Here is an 18155-nt window from a genome sequence, read left to right on the forward strand (position 1 = left end):
TAAACGAGAAAGCAATCAGGCACAGTTTTACTCTAAATGACATATCCTTTGTCTATTACAGTGTAAAACGAATACAATAAAAATGCAGCCCTTTGCTTGGAAAATCAGTTTGCTCAGGATTCTCAAAATTCTCCCAGAAAACCACAGCCATTCACAACCATTTTCACCTCCAGCCAACCATTCACTATTAAGCAGTGTCTCATCATAATTAGATTCGTGCCACTGGAATAGAAAGTCATTCGAATATGCTCCTCATCAAAGACAAATGTGCTTGTCAGTAGCTTTTCATTTTAGGATATCATTTTTCTATAAGGAAATTTAGGTTGAGAATAATGAACAATTGATTAAAAGTGGCAGCACTGGGCCTCTAGTGTCAGAAAGCAGAGAGACTGTGAAATGCCTTCAGAGAGGGCTGGTATAAATAGACTAGGCCCTGACTTCACAACACACAGCCACAGCATCAGACATGAATCACAAGTTGGAAAAAAGAAGCCCATTTTGAAAGTCACCTTTAAAATGATGCTGCCCTTCTTTCTCAAAGGTAATAAACCGTACTCATTTAAGGCCTGCAGAAACATAATGGATTATGATACAAACAAAACACTGGGGGAGGTGGCAAAGTAGATTTAATTTAAAAAGTGGCATTACATCATCATACTGTAATTGTATCCTGGAAATGGCCAATAGGGATCTGATGCTGTCCCTGACCTTATGTACATGCTCAAATGCATCTCTTCGACAAGAACAGTATATTATCATGCTACAATTATTTTCATAACAAAAGTATTATACTTACAGGGATTAACTGGAAGCATTAATGCTACATGCTTCACCTTTAAGGCCATGCTATCATTTTTCCATTAGCAAAGTAATTTCATTATTGTTCCCTAAAAGAAGAGGGTAATAATCCTTAATGTTGTGATTCCTTGTACACTCTCTCTTCCAGTTCTGCGTATCTCTTCAACAGTGGTTCAAAAATCTGAAAATAAAAATAGAAAACTTCAATGCTCATCATAAGGTTATTCTCGCTTCTAAATATACAGTACTTGCATTTCGCATTCACAAACAAATATTGGAATCTCATGGAACATATAGAATTTTGATGATGAGAATCAAAATACTTGATGGATGAGAATCAAAAAAGGCCAAGAGAACTTCCGGAGGTTAGAATATGATTTATCTATTTTCTTCTTATATTTCTGGGTCTGTTTTTGACAGGGGTTTTGGACTCACAAATTGTTCAAAAACTGAAATTATATCAACCTTTACTGAGCTCGCTCAGGCGGCTACCATATTCAGTAGACATATACAGTACGTGTAGTCAGATAATGAGGAGTTCTGTAGAATATAGCCTCCCCTAACCATGCAATACATAAATTCACTTATATTACTTCAAAATGTCATTCAAACACATTTACATTAAATATGTTGTTTAGTCACTTAAGCCAGAAGAAAAGGGCATTTGTGGCTCTGCACTGTTGGGCACAGCCAGTGTGATCGCGGTTACAATAGTGATTCCCAGCAAGATATACCTTTCCGACTGTGCACTACACAGCATCAAAGACACAAAATTCAAAGTGAGAACAACAAATATGAATTTAAACCGTAACTATTTATTCAAGCCACAAAAATCAGCATTCCAACAGATGTTTTGTGTAATACGGGGTTCATCATCTACCACCCCCTTCCAGGAAAACTATGTTATTTATGTCTCCTATAGCACATCGCTGTAATTTCTGTTTTTTTGCCGTATTCGATGCAAGAGGAGATTTGCAGCTCAACAGATGAACGGGAGCTCACAGGTGTGTGTAATGAGGCACCATCATCCTGGCCAACTGATACCCCCCACCCCCATTATCATGCGAAATCGATTGGACTGGATTAGGGGGTAGAGGTGTAACACAAAGGTTCTGATTAAAACGTGAATTTTACTGTATTAGGGGGTAGGCAAGGACATCTGCAATTGGCCCACTACAAGGTGAGACGCCTTTCCAACACTGCTCACTATAGTTCCATAAACTAACCCGGGTCTACGTCCCACTGTCATGAAGCTTCAGACAAAGATTTTTTTTAACGACTAGAGCTCAGTTTATTAACAAGCAAGCCAGAAATGCAGGCACAGAAACTAAATATTACCAGGATAATTGCATAAAATTAATTTTGTCAGTTCAGGCGAAGTAGACAACTGCTTCGCTACCATACTGCACAAACCTATTGCACAGCTGATTTTAAATAGGCCCACAATTAGTCACACCTGGAAACATTTTAATCAATCAGTTACTTGCAGGACACACCATGCACACCAATTCAGCAGTCAGTTCATGAAAATGACAAATAAAGCTCAATTATGCAGACAAGTTTAAATTAAATTAAAACATCCGAGAGAAAAAAACACCACACAAACACACACATCCTGTCTCTACAGCCCCGTTATTCAAGTCACGCATCGCGAGGGCCGATAACTGCTGGTTTTCCACCCTCCCTTTACCTGGTAGTCAGGTGTGATGACAGTCTGGCCAATCAGTAGCTCTAATTGTTCAGTTAATTACCTGGGAGAAAAGAAAACCAGGGCCAGAATTGGATTCAAGGGCAAGATTTGTGTACCCATGCTCTCTACAGCACAGGTGTCAAACTCCAGTTCTGGAGGGCTGCAGTGTCTCCTGGTTTTGGGGGTGTTGTCGGCACAAGTGTTATATTTAAGGCATGAATTGGCTAAGGAATGTACACAGCTTGTACTCAATGCCGTAATTGGCAGCTGACTGAAAGGAAAACACAAAAACCCACAGACACTGCAGCCCCCTTGGGATTCAATTTGACACTCCTGCTCTACAGTGAAAGCTGCCCCTTCACGCTTGCATACAGTAACTAGACTCAAAGGGATTTGCCACTCAAAGGGACATATCAGTCATTTTTCTCAGTACCCTTGATAGCAGGGCTGCCCAATGTACCTGGAGATCTACCATTTTGTAGGTTTTCATTTAAACTCTGATCTGACACAATGGATTCTACTAATTAGTAGCTCAACAAAATCGCCATACATAGTCTTTACATATACATTTGTTCCATTGGGTGAAACTCCAGGCAGAGTGCGATTGACAGAAATACATTACAATCTGATGGGGTTCTTTTGATATTGTTGACTGATTATTACTTTGTCTTGCTTTAAAAGAGTGGTCAGCTAACTGAATTTAGTGATTTTTGTAAAAATCAATTAATTCAGACATTCATATATTTAGCAAATGTCAAACATGGGCCAATGCTAATTCGTGTCTCTGGGACACTAAAGGGCTTTATAATGTGAAAGGATAACCATATCCTTCTGCTATATTCTAGGCCAGGTCTCTCTTCTATTTAATCTCAGTGAGACATTCTGGTATATAAAGTATAAATACATAAAAAAAGTAAACAAGATTCACAACCAAAGCATAGCAGCCATGTGGAAGATACATGGAATCTGTAAATCATTCATCGGCTTTCTGCAAAACTCAAAGTGCAATACGGTACCGCAATCTCAACATGTCACCAATGCATCGCTTTTCTCCCAAGCACCACTTAATTTGTTTCTTTACTGTCTTATTTTAAGACAATATTCCACTACATAAAGGAAATCTGTGAGTCAATTTACCTGGTGACATAGGAGGGAAGTACCAAGACAGTCAATTCCTGTCACTGTTATGCCTGCAGTGTCAGCCATGGACATACAGTATGTACAACACTCAAGCAAGGTAGGCGTAAACTTGGCGAAAACATTCACTCTCGTATACCAAGCTAGTTATTGAGTTAAGTAAAAAAACGTATCTCCAACTTAATTACATTGACGTCTGCGCTAGCTAGCTAGCTCCTATATGGTCAATGAAGGAGGTGTGTTGACTAACACATAAAAAAGTGAAGCTGAAATGGCTGTTTCTTTCTTTCTGTAATAATTTATCTGAACAATTTTACCTTTGCTGAACATTTTACCATGCTGGTCTGGCATTCACTCTTATTGTACCAGCTAGCTAGTTAGTTTTCGATGGCCTAACATAATTATTGGGACAGACACATGTTATAAGCCTGTATCTAATCTCATATCAATGTTTCAGTGCCAGTGGGTAATGCAATAGCATTGGAATGTTCTTGTCATCAAAGCTTATGAAATTCGTCACCTTTCTCGGAGCAAAATACCACTCGAAAAGCCAGGGTTCTTTGTGCCCCACTCATAAAGGGAATGAAAAAAGGTCATTTCATTGGCTATGAGTGAATCCAGGGTGCTACACACATAACATATTCAGCATGATCCAGACCATTTTCTACCTACGCCATGCGTTTTGAGCTGTGTACCTCTGGTCACGAAAATACCAACATTCGCCCACATACCGAGCCACTGACTGCGCCCATGCACCGAGCGATGTTGATTCCGGAAAATAGAGCCCTAAATCTTACAAGTGACATCACGGTCGAATCAAGTAGGTAGTAATGCATTAAACTGAATACATTAATTCATATCACAGGACATGCAATTATTATTTTGCAGCTTCTAATCTTAGAGTCGACGTAGAGTGTTTATGTTCAGAATTGCTCTTCAGTATATTATATATGCAGAGTAAAGTGGTACCTCTGTTCAGTCCCTGTTAGTTGGATATGAGTAATCTGAGATAAAAGGTTTTTTAAGTTATGTCCTTTTACACTTTCCCAATAGAACTGGCAGTTAAGGTTTAGGAAGACCTGCCCAAGGTAACCTACGATCAGAAACAGCCATTACTATCCAAATGTAGCATCTAAAGTGTCAAAAAATTATGTCCTTGTACTTCATTGAAATCTCTGAAATAATCATTTAGCGGCACACTGCCAGTTCAGTAGCATGAGTGTTTTCAAAATGGTTCCTATAAACAAGAAGAGTGGCAAGCCGTGAATAGAATGCCTCCTTTTACTCCCTGACAAAGCAGTTACCCCACACACCGGGCCAATCCTTTCCATCAGTTCAAGTGGGGCAGGCTGGATCCCATCCAGGAGGGATCAAAATGCGCTCAATGCCAAGACGTAAGCAATACTAATCTTCACACATTCTTCAGTTGGCATGCTGTACCGCGGTTCACAGTGACAATGAGCCAAAAATCCGGCTGAGAGAACATTGTATGTGGGGGCACATCAGTTCTCTGCATTGGAAGCTACACTGTTGATGTTTGTGGGGAAGCAATCACAGTGTGTTACATTTCGGTCCATCTGATCTCTTTTATTATACAGCACTGTCTGAAATTCATGACTTTGTGAGAAATGGCTTTCCTGGATTTTCATGAAGGCACAGTAGGGGTCTGCAGTCTACACTCCAACACCTGCCATTCAACACCCCCCCCCCCCCCCACATTTCATTGTCCTCCCCCTGTGTGCCTGCACTAGTCCCCCCATCCCAGCCGTGATCATAATCTGCACTGTCTCCCCCCCTACTCCCAGATAGTGCACCCCCCTACTCCCACCCCGGCACTTTCTAACTTTAATGGGGATTAAATTATGGGGATTCACTGGATACCTTTGAGCCTGGGTGGGGAAAAAAGTAGAAACCCCCTTATTTTAGATCTTATAAAGTACTATTGGAAAAGTAAAAAAAAAAAAAAAAAACTGCACTAAACAGGATAATTCTGAAATAATAGTCTTTAGGTGGTAAATGAACCGTCTATTGTATGCCAAACTATGATGTAAAAAAGATTAAACAATGCCAACTGTGGCTGCTCGATTACACAGTTCCTCCCGAAATCATTGAGTACTACTGGTCACTTTTTCCAGGTAGGGAATGATTACTCTCAAATGGATGCATTTAATTTTAAATATTGATCATGTCCAGAATGTTCCATGTTTCGCAGGTCTCATAACCAGCACCGAAACCAGATTGGGGGGGAGGGTGTATATTTTTAAAAATACATATATTTAAAGTATTACAATAGTTCAAACATGTGCAAGTAAGGCACCAATGTCTATGGAGGAACAATGAAAAATAAATGAAAGGACAAGGATGCTTTTTTTAGGAGGAGGTTTTTTTTCCCCCAGAAACCATTCCTTGAGAAAATTGCCTCCTGCAACTTGACACGACCAATCCATTTCATGCTCAGGCAGCTCATCCCTGGGGTACACTAAAGAAATATGTAGTATGTTACATGTCAACCACACAGTCAAATCTGAAATGTGATAGAAGTGGAACGGGAAGTACGGGAGGCAGGGGCGGGAACAACGAGTCCCAATTAAACAACCGAAGAATGATGAGGGCCATTTCTCCCCACCGGCCTTCGCCAGTCTCACTGAAGGAGGGAAAATATTTTCTCTGGCATAAACATGGATAGCCCGAGTGGACTGCGGGTAGGGTCCATTCATTTGGCATTGTACTGTATTTATTATGTACGATTATCTCAGTCACCAGGTCAATCAGCTGACTGGCCTTACAGCCAATTAGCCAATCAAACTGTTGACTGGCCATTGTCCAGTATGGCATCTTCACATCCTTGTTGTGAAAATGCATCAAAAACATCTTAAGAGAAATACTCCATCTACTGTTCTGTATGTGCTGATAAAAGATTGTGTATTGAAGCTCAGTTCCTATACTAAAAAGGTTATAGTACCATTGTATTTAGTATAAATGTACCTTAAAAGATTTTGGAGAGCCAATGAAGGAAATTGCAAATAACACAAATAGGCTAGATTATATTAACATTTTAAAAGCCGCTGTTACAGATGCAGGAACTCATTCTAGGGGAAAGCAACAGATTTTATGGGCCAAATTATTATACATTAATGGCTGTGCTCGTCTGCAGGTTAAGTGCAAGCATGTTAGAGGTATATTATGCTGTTACGCCTTGCCATAAATGATTAAGCTGGGGCTTGTTTTCTGTGACAGCCATGGAAATGTATTTTTAAACAGAAGATTTAAAGGAAAAAAAACATTTCTGTGCCAACCTAGAAATCACTGCAGAATTTCCACTATTATTTATTTCTCAGCCACTAATGCAGCTAAGCCATCTCACTAGTCCTTCAACCCCTTACAGTATGTATGATTTGTTCCAAGTCTGAAATGAAGCATGTTTTCAAAGATTCAAAGTAAAGATAGCTATGTTTATGTATGTAATAAATAATAACACAACTGCTACATCATACAATAGAACCACTCATGCTGTACATGACTACCAACTACATAATGGACTTTCTACATGCTGAGCTGCAGGAGAGTCATATGAATGCATGCATCCTATTAAAAATAAATAAAAACCGGAAACAACTGATAATTAAAAAGTGCCTATTCTTTTAAATGTAAACACTGGGAAGATGAAAATGTAGCTGAACAGAAGATTTTACGAGCTGAATCAGATACCCTGACAACAGAGTATATTTTCATCCAGGTACATACTATGTGATGTGCAGCACAATTCCACAGAGATAAAGGAATATAGAGAAGTGTACCACCACACAGAACTCCCTTCATAACAGGTTGGAGAGTGTCATATTAGATAGGGAATAGAAGATTTGGTCTAAATCTCAGATGCCGTAGCACCCTTAAGCAAGTTATTTCACCTGAATTTTTCTGGAAAGTATTCACTGTGTAAATTTTGCCTACAATATCTAAAACACGACTTATGTGTGTCACCATGAATAAGGGTCTCTGCTAAGCACATACATAATGCAACGAATGTTCGAAATGACATTTTACTGACAGCTACTAAATACTGAATGTAACAGAAAATTGACAAGGCCAGAATTCAAAGTCAGGCATGGTGTTATGGCAATTGAATTTCTGCATTAAAGAAATCAATACATTATTTAAAGCTTTTGCAGCATCATACACTTCTAACAAAGCCATTGATCCCCGGTTCATAAACAGGCCACATGGATGTTTCCAGGTAGCCTGTAGCTCATTTATGAATAATAAGTTAGTCTGTTTTTCAGTCTGTTTTATTCAACATCAAATGGCCCTTCCTTTTCGTTACAGAGTGTTTGAAGTGGCATGCCTGAAAACTAAGGGGAAATGAGGTATGACTTACAAATACAAATTAGTGGGAGTGTCTGCCACTTCCATGCAATGCCACAAACGATGTGCACATACTGTACATGTACGGCAGAACTTTCCGTGCAAGACCAAACGTGTCCAAATCCCCCTGGAATAAAGGGCTGTGTTTTTCTGCGTCCACCGAGCAAAGAACAAAGCAGTGTAGGGTAATAGTCGGGGTCACTGCTGGTGGACTCTGCACGGCCCTGACGATTATGGTCATAATTAGCCAGTGGGAAATTATGTGAATCTGTTTTTTTAAAATCTTTTTCCCCCTCGTATTTGAAAGCACCTAGTTCTTACATAACCATGAAGCCAAATGCACCAATGCAGGGAGCGTCGTAGCTGAAGCACGCACTCCACCCATCCACTCCTCCCATGCAAGTAAGCCAGCAATTATTTTCCATGCAACAAGACACACAGAGTGCAACAGGAGACATACTTCTCCAACTGCCACTAGATCTCCTATAGGAGAAGTATATGTCTCACTAATGACAACTTGTATTATAAGAGTTCCTGGCAAATAGTAAGGGGCTGCGGGTAACCCAGGTAACCCCTGCAAACTCAACTCTCCTGACTGTGGCCAGACGTAGGTGCCCTGGTAATGTCAGCCAATCATAAAGATCAAACTTGGCTAGAGCTGTCAAGGCTTCAGGGCTCAGCCTGGGTTCATGGTGAGAGTTCTAAACAATTTAGAAATGGGACTTTGTCATGAAAATTTCAGCCCTCAGTAAAGCAAATGTACTCTGTGTTATCTGACTACCTTTTTAAAGAAACATAATGTACTAATTTATTATTTACAATTAACAACTTAGCTGTGTTCACCATGATAGAACTACAATGTAGATGCCAGCTACCTGCAGCGTGCTTATAGCTAGAATGTGAAAGACAATCGACAACACTGGATCTACTACTATTGCTGACTTGTAATTCTGTTTATGTGTTCATGTGAGTTACATCTGCTGAACATAATTCACATTACAAAGGAGGGACCTGCAGCCAGAGTGACTGACAAAGCTTTTTTTTTTAAATGTTCACATAGTTTACTTGACAAGTGACCAATGCTTCAATTCATCCATAACAATTATAATTGAATTATACCACGCCATATGGCAAGACAGTCTACAGAATGTTAATCTACAGATTTGGGGTCCTTCTCTTTGTGAATGCCCACATGTTTATAGGCCGATTTCATTCACTGAAACTGGATGTTAATTAACTTTAAAGTACTGACTACGCAGTCTGAAACTTCTGTGAAATAGGAACATTGCTAATTGTATTTCTTGTCTCTCACTGTTAGGTTTAAAAGTTTAGATGTGGATAAACAATTATTTTAACTATCAATCAGCCATGGATATTCAGAGGCATAGAGTTGAGTGGATAACATTTCATATTTGAGCTTGATTCATCTCCATTCACCATTCACTCATACACTCATGCAATTTACAGTCAGCTTGTGAAATACAAATGTTAAAATGTTTGTAAAGAAATATTTTTACAACGTTGAGAAGTGACTAAAACTTGACAGCATGTCTTCAACCCAATGAAGAAAGTCTCTGGTCTAACATCTGCTTGTGTAAGTGACTGCTTTTTTAAAGCATGTCTAACAGGCACAGAGCCTTCATCATATGATTTCTGGGATTCAGTCATTATTATGATGTATTTTTTCTACTCAGCTGTTGACAAGAGCTCCTGAATATGTCAGAGCAGTGCACTGGTGCAATGTGAGACTACAGTCACATGAGCAAAAATCTTAATTTGTCTTTGAAGGAATGTCTGCAAATGAGAACAAAGGAATTGCAAAGCCCTTTCGGTAGGATCTGTGAAATGAGATGCCAGTCAGATCGCTGGATTAGGATGTTTCTGCCATTCTGAAGTGTAAGAAAGACCATATGCTTTTATCTCTATTTGCCTTTCACATATTCCCCAGAGACAAATCTGAGGCATCTGATGAGACCAAAGTAGCCGGGTAATGAAAGAAAAATGACAACAAACAGGACTTTGTCTGTTATTGAGCTGTCACTGCACACTTCATGCATATTTAATGAGAGGTTTAAGAAAAATGCAAACTTTCTTACCCTGACCAGAGAAAAGAACAATAGTATTCTGCTCTTGACTACGTTTAAGGAATAGTCATCATAACCGTGGTTAACTAATGCTTTAGGCATGTCCTGAATGGGCTTATCCCATCACCAACCTAGTGTACCAAATACAGCTTAGCTTACATAATACACTAAAGCAGTGAATCCTAAAGACTATGCTTCACATTACTATACTGTACAACCAAATTACTGTAGCACAGAAAATATGAGAATTCCTGCTGTACTGTACCTAACATTTGCAGTCATACAACCCAAATCTTTTTGGCACTTTTTAGTGCTGCTGAATTCAGTGTGGCAAGCACTTAAGGGTACCTCTAACAGCAATACCAAAAATTGTGTGAGCTGATAATTAGATACAAAAATAACAAGCACAAAGGTGTGAAGCAGATGCAAATTAAGTTTTTTTTATGTATAACAACCTTGAAATAAAATTGGAGTAAACATGCTGGTTTTGATGGTACTGTTCAAACTTTCAGTTAAACATCTTTTAGCATGTCCAGTAGCTCTTTACATTTATACATATTCTACAGACATGCATGTATTCCACTGAAACCACCATTGCTAGCAATTAAGCAGTGCCTACTTTTAGTCCTTTTGATTGACAGGGTCATGATTTTTAGAGATTCCTTTCAGTCAGCAGGTGAATGATACATACAGTAAGGATGACGTTAGTTTCTATGTAATTAAAGGTTCAAGTTACTGTAAGTCAATTAGTACCAGAGTTGGAATAATAAGCAGAAACATGAGTCTCTGGACTGGGAATTATTGCTGCATGTGGCAATTTACTCACACATTACAAAGGAATAGTGATATTTTATTTAGATACTGACTAAATAAAACTATTCACACTCTTATCACTCAAACATAAACGGAACTAAAAATGAACATAAAAAAATAACCAACATATATTTGCAGTATGTAAATGCACACAATTCCTACAATTGGTTAACCTATTAAATTATTGGCGAACAGCGAAGCTACACTACAACAAACATATATTGTGAGTCCCGCTCATCTCACAATAAGCACTATTCCAAAGCTAAAGGTGTTTCCAGTGTTAAAATGTACCTCAAAGGGATGTTCTCTTTCAAAAATTATGTCTGATAAAAGTGTGAAATTCTGCCAGTGTCAGTGTAAAAAAATCTGTGATTGAGTAGGGATTGACAGTTGGAGGTCAGTTATAGGATTAAAAAAAAATAAAAGTTTCAAATTAATTTCAAATTTCTATCTTTTTGGCATATCCATATTGTATTTGAGTTATGATTTATACAGCATGACTATTAGAAAGAATACTTATTCATACATTCTTACCACAAAATTGGCACATACAATATTTTAACTGCTAATACTAATGAACAGTAAAGGAAGAATTATTTTATGAATAAAAAATGGAAGTCCTCAAATCATTGCAATACTTGATGTTAATAATAATTTTTAAAAACTTATAGTATTTGAATATAATAGTATGAGTATAGATGGATTTGTATGTCCTGGTGTTACGTTCACGATTGAATAGAGAGAGCAAATACAATACAAAATGAATCAAGCTTTATGTTACGTCATTAGATAACTTCCTATTTTCAGGAGACAATTTTTTAATCAGCACCAGTAGCTGTCCTAACACTTGCTTTCTAAAAATAGGGCTCAACAATTATTTCCAATGAGAAAAGAATGGTCAAGTTATTCTTACTACTATTTATGGTACAACTGGAATTTCTATGTTAAGTGGAACTGTATCACCCTTGCTTTTAAAGAATTAACCTTGCTATTTCAAATTAATCTGTGCATGAAAATATGAAATGTTTGCATTCTTGATGTCTCTAAAACATTATAATTACGTGAAAGATTATTATGCTCACTAACATATTTATTCCATACAAAGAATTAATGCCTTGAAATGGGCACCTTTTTAGCAGAAAACCGATGTAATCAGAAATAATTACAGAAGCGTTCTAAAATGCAGCTTTTAGTTGAGCAAAAGCCTCATTTTTGCAGTTATTTTACTGCACAAATAGTTTCCTGTGTGTTCAGTCTTCACATTAATTTTGATTAGCTTAATTACAAAGGCACATGTACAGGCTCCTCTCTATGATTTTCAATGCATTCAAGCAATTAGCCCTTAGAGGAAATAAACACTACACTCAGTGGTCTTCCAATTACAAACCAGATTCTAAAAGCAGTATAGTTGGTACTTTTTTATAGTATGATAGTGGCAATATGACATCTCTATCTACCTGACCTTCTTTTACCCACTTTTTTCTGATTAGACTCAGAACAGACCTTAATTACCATTTTTCTTTACTTATTTATTTCTTTATTTTAACCTTAGTAATTTCATTGAGCATTTAGCTAAACCTCTGTGACTGAATATGTGGCATTAACTGTTAGGGTAATTTGCAATCTGATAGGGTTTGTCAAAATGAGTTTTTCTGCACCTTGATCGACAAAAATAACATAGAGTTTACATGCAAAGGTATTGAGGCGGTGACAACAATTTTTTTTTTTTTTGCTGTTTTTGCTCGGTACTGCAGCACATTAGACTTGAAATGAAACAATGAGGATGCAGACTGTCAGCAGTACTCTGAGGGTATTGAAATCCATATCGGGTGATTCGGGCAGGAATTATAGCCCTTTTTATACGCTGTCCCCCATTTTTGGGGAGCAAAAGAAATTGGAACGATGAACACAATCTGAAATAAAGTAATCATATTTAATACTTTGTTTCAAAAGTATCTGATGCCTGATGTCTGTGACCCATAAACATCACCACACTGTATCTTCCCAGGTGATGCTCTGCCATCTTCAGTTCTTAAAGAATTGTTTCTGAGGTGTTTTTCCTTCATTCTTGTCTTCAGCAAGTGAAAAACACGTTCAATTGGATTTAGGATGGGTGATTGACTTGGCCAGTCAAGAAAATTCCACAATTTGGCCCATAAAATCTCCTTTATAGAATTGAATCCTTTATAGTGGTGTGTTTGGAGTCACTGTCTTGCTGTAAGGTGAAGCACTGTCCAATGAGTTTTGAGGCATTTGGTTGGATCTGAACAGATAAGATGTTTCTGCATACTTCAGAATTCACCCTTCATCTTGCGGTGAACCTTTTGAGGTTATGCTGGTATAGTATTCTCTTTATCTTTGACATATTTATGCCTACATCCTGGAGAGTGCTCTTGATCTTTTCGGCAGTTCAAATGGGGCTGAAAGTATTCTTTGGTCATCCACTACAGTGGTTTTCCATAGTCTACCAGGTCATTTGCTGAGCTCACCAGTGAGTTCTTGCTTCCTAATGATTGTATCAAACCTTGATGGTGACACAACCAATGTTTTGGCTATCTTTCTGATCAACTTTTTTGGATTTGTCAGCCTCATGCGTTATTGGCATTGAAACTTATTGGTGCTTGTGTTGAGAGACAACAGCAACAGACACCAAATGAAAATGCCATACCTAGGATCTAGAATCAGCTCTAGACCTTTTGCGTGCACAAACTAATTATGTAAAGACACATAGCTGGATAAGAAACAGCTGAGCAACCAATTGTCCACATACTGTACAGACAGTCTGTACGTTAACCTCATATTCACCATTTTATTTCAAATCCAATGTGCCGGTGTACAGAGCCAAGACAACAAAAATTGAGTCCCTGTTACAATACTTTTGCAATTAACTGTAGTTTATAGGCCTATGACACATTCTAATGAGACAAATTCAGTGAAGGAAATGGACGGTGGTTATATCGTATATTGTACAGCACCTGCAGTCTCTATACTATACTTGTTGTATTGTGTTGATTAAAGCCATTTCTGCTATGAGAGGTCAAACTATTTGCATCGTCATGCAACACTGCTCAAGCAGAGATTAGTACATAAAAAAGGAAACTCTTGCCTTGGCTAAAGCAGTTCAGAACACTGAAATCCAATTACCCAACATGTTTCATCAAACAACCTGTCTAACGATTACCAGCCAACCCAAACCCCATGTGAACAGAAATGAACGTCACAGCGCGCAGTCACCCATCGTCCAATCGCATTAGGAAATGTCACTTTCATTTCAAAAGCACCCACATGGCATATTAAACCAACCCAATTTCTTTTAATTATCCAACCCTCTCCTATTAATTTCCCTCTAAAACCCTGCACTAATTCTGCTTCAATTTAACTCGCATTTTCCGTCCCCGTTTGACCCTCTGTATATATTTTTTTAACAGTTTAAGAGGCTGGCACGTCATTTACTTTAACAATTCCACACCAAAGGGAATGAAGCATTTAATGAAGAAGCAGTGACTCATAAAGTAGGCCACTCTGCAGCTGATAAGCCTGGATCTGGGGATTCAGAGGTCAAGTGCTAAAAAAGCTTTTATAGGGTGGCCTGCTGGCTGAGTCGGCACTCAATCCACAGTGGAAAAATATCCCACCCGGACATGATGGCGGGAAAACGAAGGACTGGCGGTGACCACCGCTAACTCCACTGAGCCGCCAATGTCACATCCCACGAGGAGATCAGATCCCTGCTTGCGGCGTCTTGCCCGAGTTAAGATGAAAGCCCTTCCGATTTGTGTTTCGTGAAGGGAGGCTAATGCGTTTAAAACCTTGAAGGTGTAGGTCACAGTGATCTACACTGAGCATATTCATAAGGTCAGGGTGCATGTTCCTGTTGAGAATTACCAATGCGTTTCTGTGTTAATGCCTCTCTCACTGACTCACAAATAGCTTCCCCTTCAGACACGCCTTATGGTAATCAAAATGGAATGCATTCCCTTGCATTCATTTGACCCCGCATGAGTTGGCAGAATTTGTTGCAGGGTGCTAAAAACACAAGTACTACTGCAGCAGCATACAAACATGAAGAGTGACAGCTTCCAACCCAATGTATCTATTCTGCTGACATTGATTAATCCAGGAGACAGGAATGCTCCGCCCCACTGCAGAAAGCTACCAATGCACGTCATGATGGAGTATCTATGAGACAAAGAGGATGCCTTCACTACCGTTTCCTAGGCTTGCTTCAACAGTATTTCAGAACCACTTTCACCAGATGCGTGATAATAAGGGTATTTCAAATCACAAGTATCAGCCATTCACTAGGAGTGCAGATTAGGCTCAGCAGTCAGAGCTGTCATCAGCTGACTACTGATAGAACCTGTACTGGTGGGACAGTGATACTTTCATAAGTAGGGGGGGTTTAAACTGGAAATGGTTCCTCAGGTTACTATTGCAATAGCTTCTCACAAATTTGCACCCAAAGGATACCGGTTATCAGAGGTACTCTACTTCTACTTTGATCAATATCGCCCTCTCTTATACTTGTGCTATGTAGCCTGTAGGGTATGAAATAGTCGTTGGGTCACCACGGAGTGCATCTGAGTAGTGCACAGTCCTTGGTAGCAGTTGTCCCTGACTGACACAGTAAAAAAAAAAAAAAAAAGTATAATGCAATAATATAACATTTTGGAGAGAACAAACAAAGGAAAGGGTTGAGAAAACTAATTTTCACCTTTTCTGCTCCTGGGGTTGGTGTCACAGCAAGCTTTGGTTCTGGGGCTTTGCTGACTGCCTCAGAAAAACTCACTCCTCTTCCAGCCACAGTTCCTGTCAAATGCAAAGGTTCATGAATAAAAAAGGCATGAACAAACACAATAATAAATAAAATAAAAAAACATTTTGTCATGACAGATGTTCAGTCGAGTGAAAACAGGAACAAAACTGGACTCGTGGATATCGCGGGAGACTGGCCACTAAACCCAGGGTAAATTAAATTGCCTAACTGGTGACTGGATCATTCATTGATTACCATCCAATTACACCTGTGCCATATCAAATACATCAGTTCCGTGAGCTTGTAGTCCACTGTGTGAATGTCTCAGCGTATAACTGTGTGGTTGAGTACAGTTGCTTTTGTGCTTGAAAACATTTCATTGTAGAGCTGACATTTGGTATAATTTAAATACAAATGAAGACTTCTGGATCTGGAAAATTCACCCTGGCCATAAATGAAGGCCAAGAACATATGACTCTGACATAATACTGAACTACAGACAGTTAGATATGCTAGCTAGGAGCTAGCTTGCTGTTAGTTGCAAATCATGAACGTAATTTAACCGTGCTAATCTAGCTGTCACATCTGCAGCAATTAGAAATGCCACTAGCTGTCATTTTGCTTAGCTTCCTGGTGAAGCTGAAGACTTTCAAACAACCCAGGATTAATCTGAGCACAGGCAAATAGATATGCTGCTGGTAAGCAAGGAGGCTCAGCCAGCAGGAATCAATAGCATTCGGGTCATCTGGGTTTCTGATCAATCCAAAAACTGAAGCCATCGCTTTTGCTCCATCAGACAGATTGGTTCATTTTCATTCCCCCTTATGTGATTGGTGTGAAATGGCTGCGAAAAATGGTCTGCCGGGGGGAGGGGAGGGGGGATGTAGGTGGAGATACATGACATAACACCAGAAAATCCGCTGCACCTCACTGGAAACAGAGACCTCTGACCACACCAGTGAGTGTTCAGAACGAGCAAAAACCTTCCCAATGTGAAATACTTCAAAAGCTGTGCAGATAACAGATACATTTTCAAGGACAGTAAGCAATATGAATGCTGTAACAAGACTCTATATGTACTTCCATTGTATTTTAGTGCCTTCGACCTCAAGGAATTTCCATGCAGACAGATTCATACTTGGGCCTGAAATAGGAAAAGCACTCATGCATGAACTCTCTTCATCCTCAGCGTTCATACCTTTACCATTAATTATCTCCGGTTTGAGGGTACATAATGTCCCTACATACCATAAAAGCAAGTTTACTGTCCACATATAAAAATGTTTACTGCAAGAACATGAATGACAGCCCACATAATTTAAGCAGTCATCAATTTTAGACACTATAAAAGTTATGCTGTGGCCTATGTTTATGTGTGTGTGTGTGTGTGTGTGCATGTATGTGTGCACGCATGAATGTGTGTGTGTATGTGTTAATAGAAAACAGCAGTGCCACTACTACTGAATGCACTTTGTGGTCTGTAATACTCAGATAACAGCACCCCATAGAATGTTAAATATAAGCAGGACCGTAACTGCCCAGGGTGCAAATTTAAGCTCTCAACTCATGACAAATTTAAACATCTAAACTGAATGACATGCATATGATTGCCAGTCTATCTGCAGATGGTGTAACTGACATTGAGAACAGGCAAAAATATTCCTAGCATGTCAGTATACTTGGGAGTCTAGGATTTGATGTTTCTTTATGCCAATGGATGTACAAGTGTTAACAAAGGCTTTACAAGGTGTAAACAACAGTGTAAGAAAAGCTGCATTCTGTATATATTGCGGAGGGATCAATAATGATTGTACAACATATTATGACTCCACTGACCTTTAATTTGTATAAAGGTTGTCTCTGCAATATCTGTTGACTCAACTTGAATGTCTTGACATTTGAAGCCAGGTTAATTTTAACTTTTTTTGTTGCCACAAATTATAAAGCAATGTCAATCAGCACAGGGCCAATGACATCAGAATGTTCAGACAACCAATATTTGAGAAGTAGTATCAATTCAGCGATATATATGAACTGTAACATGTAGTTTTAAAAAAAATCTAACTTTCTATCAAAAGCCTCCCTTCAAAGCTTTACGAAAGTACACCAAAAGCGTTTTCCCTGATAAAACCACAAACTTTACATTTTCCAAAGTGCGCTGATTTGAAAAAATACCAATATTCCAGCTCCCAAAAGGGGTCTGTAAAAATAACGTACTTTCAGAGAGCAAATGACAGCACCATTCAAAACTGACCAATCACGCAGTTTGATAAACTGAAACTGCAGCAATCCTCCACATCAAGGAAAGTCCCTATTGGCCTTTGCATCATTATTGGGTTAAGTCTGGTTACATCTGAACTCAGCATCTGAGACAATGTCTCCATAAGTTAGCGTCCAGCTTGGCGCTGACACCACCAGACGGACCTCAAATGGGGCCTGACAGGGGCTCAGTAGAGACCCCTTGTCAGCGTCCAGCAATCCAGACATCTCTCTACGTCAACGAGAGGATCCTCGT

General features: G+C 39.0%; 1 protein-coding gene across 6 annotated transcripts in view; it reads right to left on the reverse strand.

The window, feature by feature from the left end:
* Window positions 1-608: 608 nt before the first annotated feature.
* The window catches only part of xylb (xylulokinase homolog (H. influenzae)), a 55690-nt gene continuing 38143 nt past the window's right edge, over window positions 609-18155 (reverse strand). For 5 of the 6 annotated variants that reach the window (XM_035415492.1, XM_035415493.1, XM_035415497.1 and 2 more), the window contains 2 exons: window positions 15599-15693; window positions 609-979 (listed from right to left, as the gene is read on the reverse strand). In XM_035415492.1, the coding sequence (XP_035271383.1) occupies window positions 911-979; window positions 15599-15693 (164 nt within the window). In that variant the 3' untranslated portion in view covers window positions 609-910. Of the gene's footprint in view, window positions 980-2488; window positions 2550-15598; window positions 15694-18155 lie in introns of all 6 variants that reach the window. The other variant, XM_035415494.1, reaches the window with a different exon arrangement.

This window comes from Anguilla anguilla, chromosome 4, assembly GCF_013347855.1.
Source record: "Anguilla anguilla isolate fAngAng1 chromosome 4, fAngAng1.pri, whole genome shotgun sequence".
Lineage (NCBI taxonomy): Eukaryota > Metazoa > Chordata > Actinopteri > Anguilliformes > Anguillidae > Anguilla > Anguilla anguilla.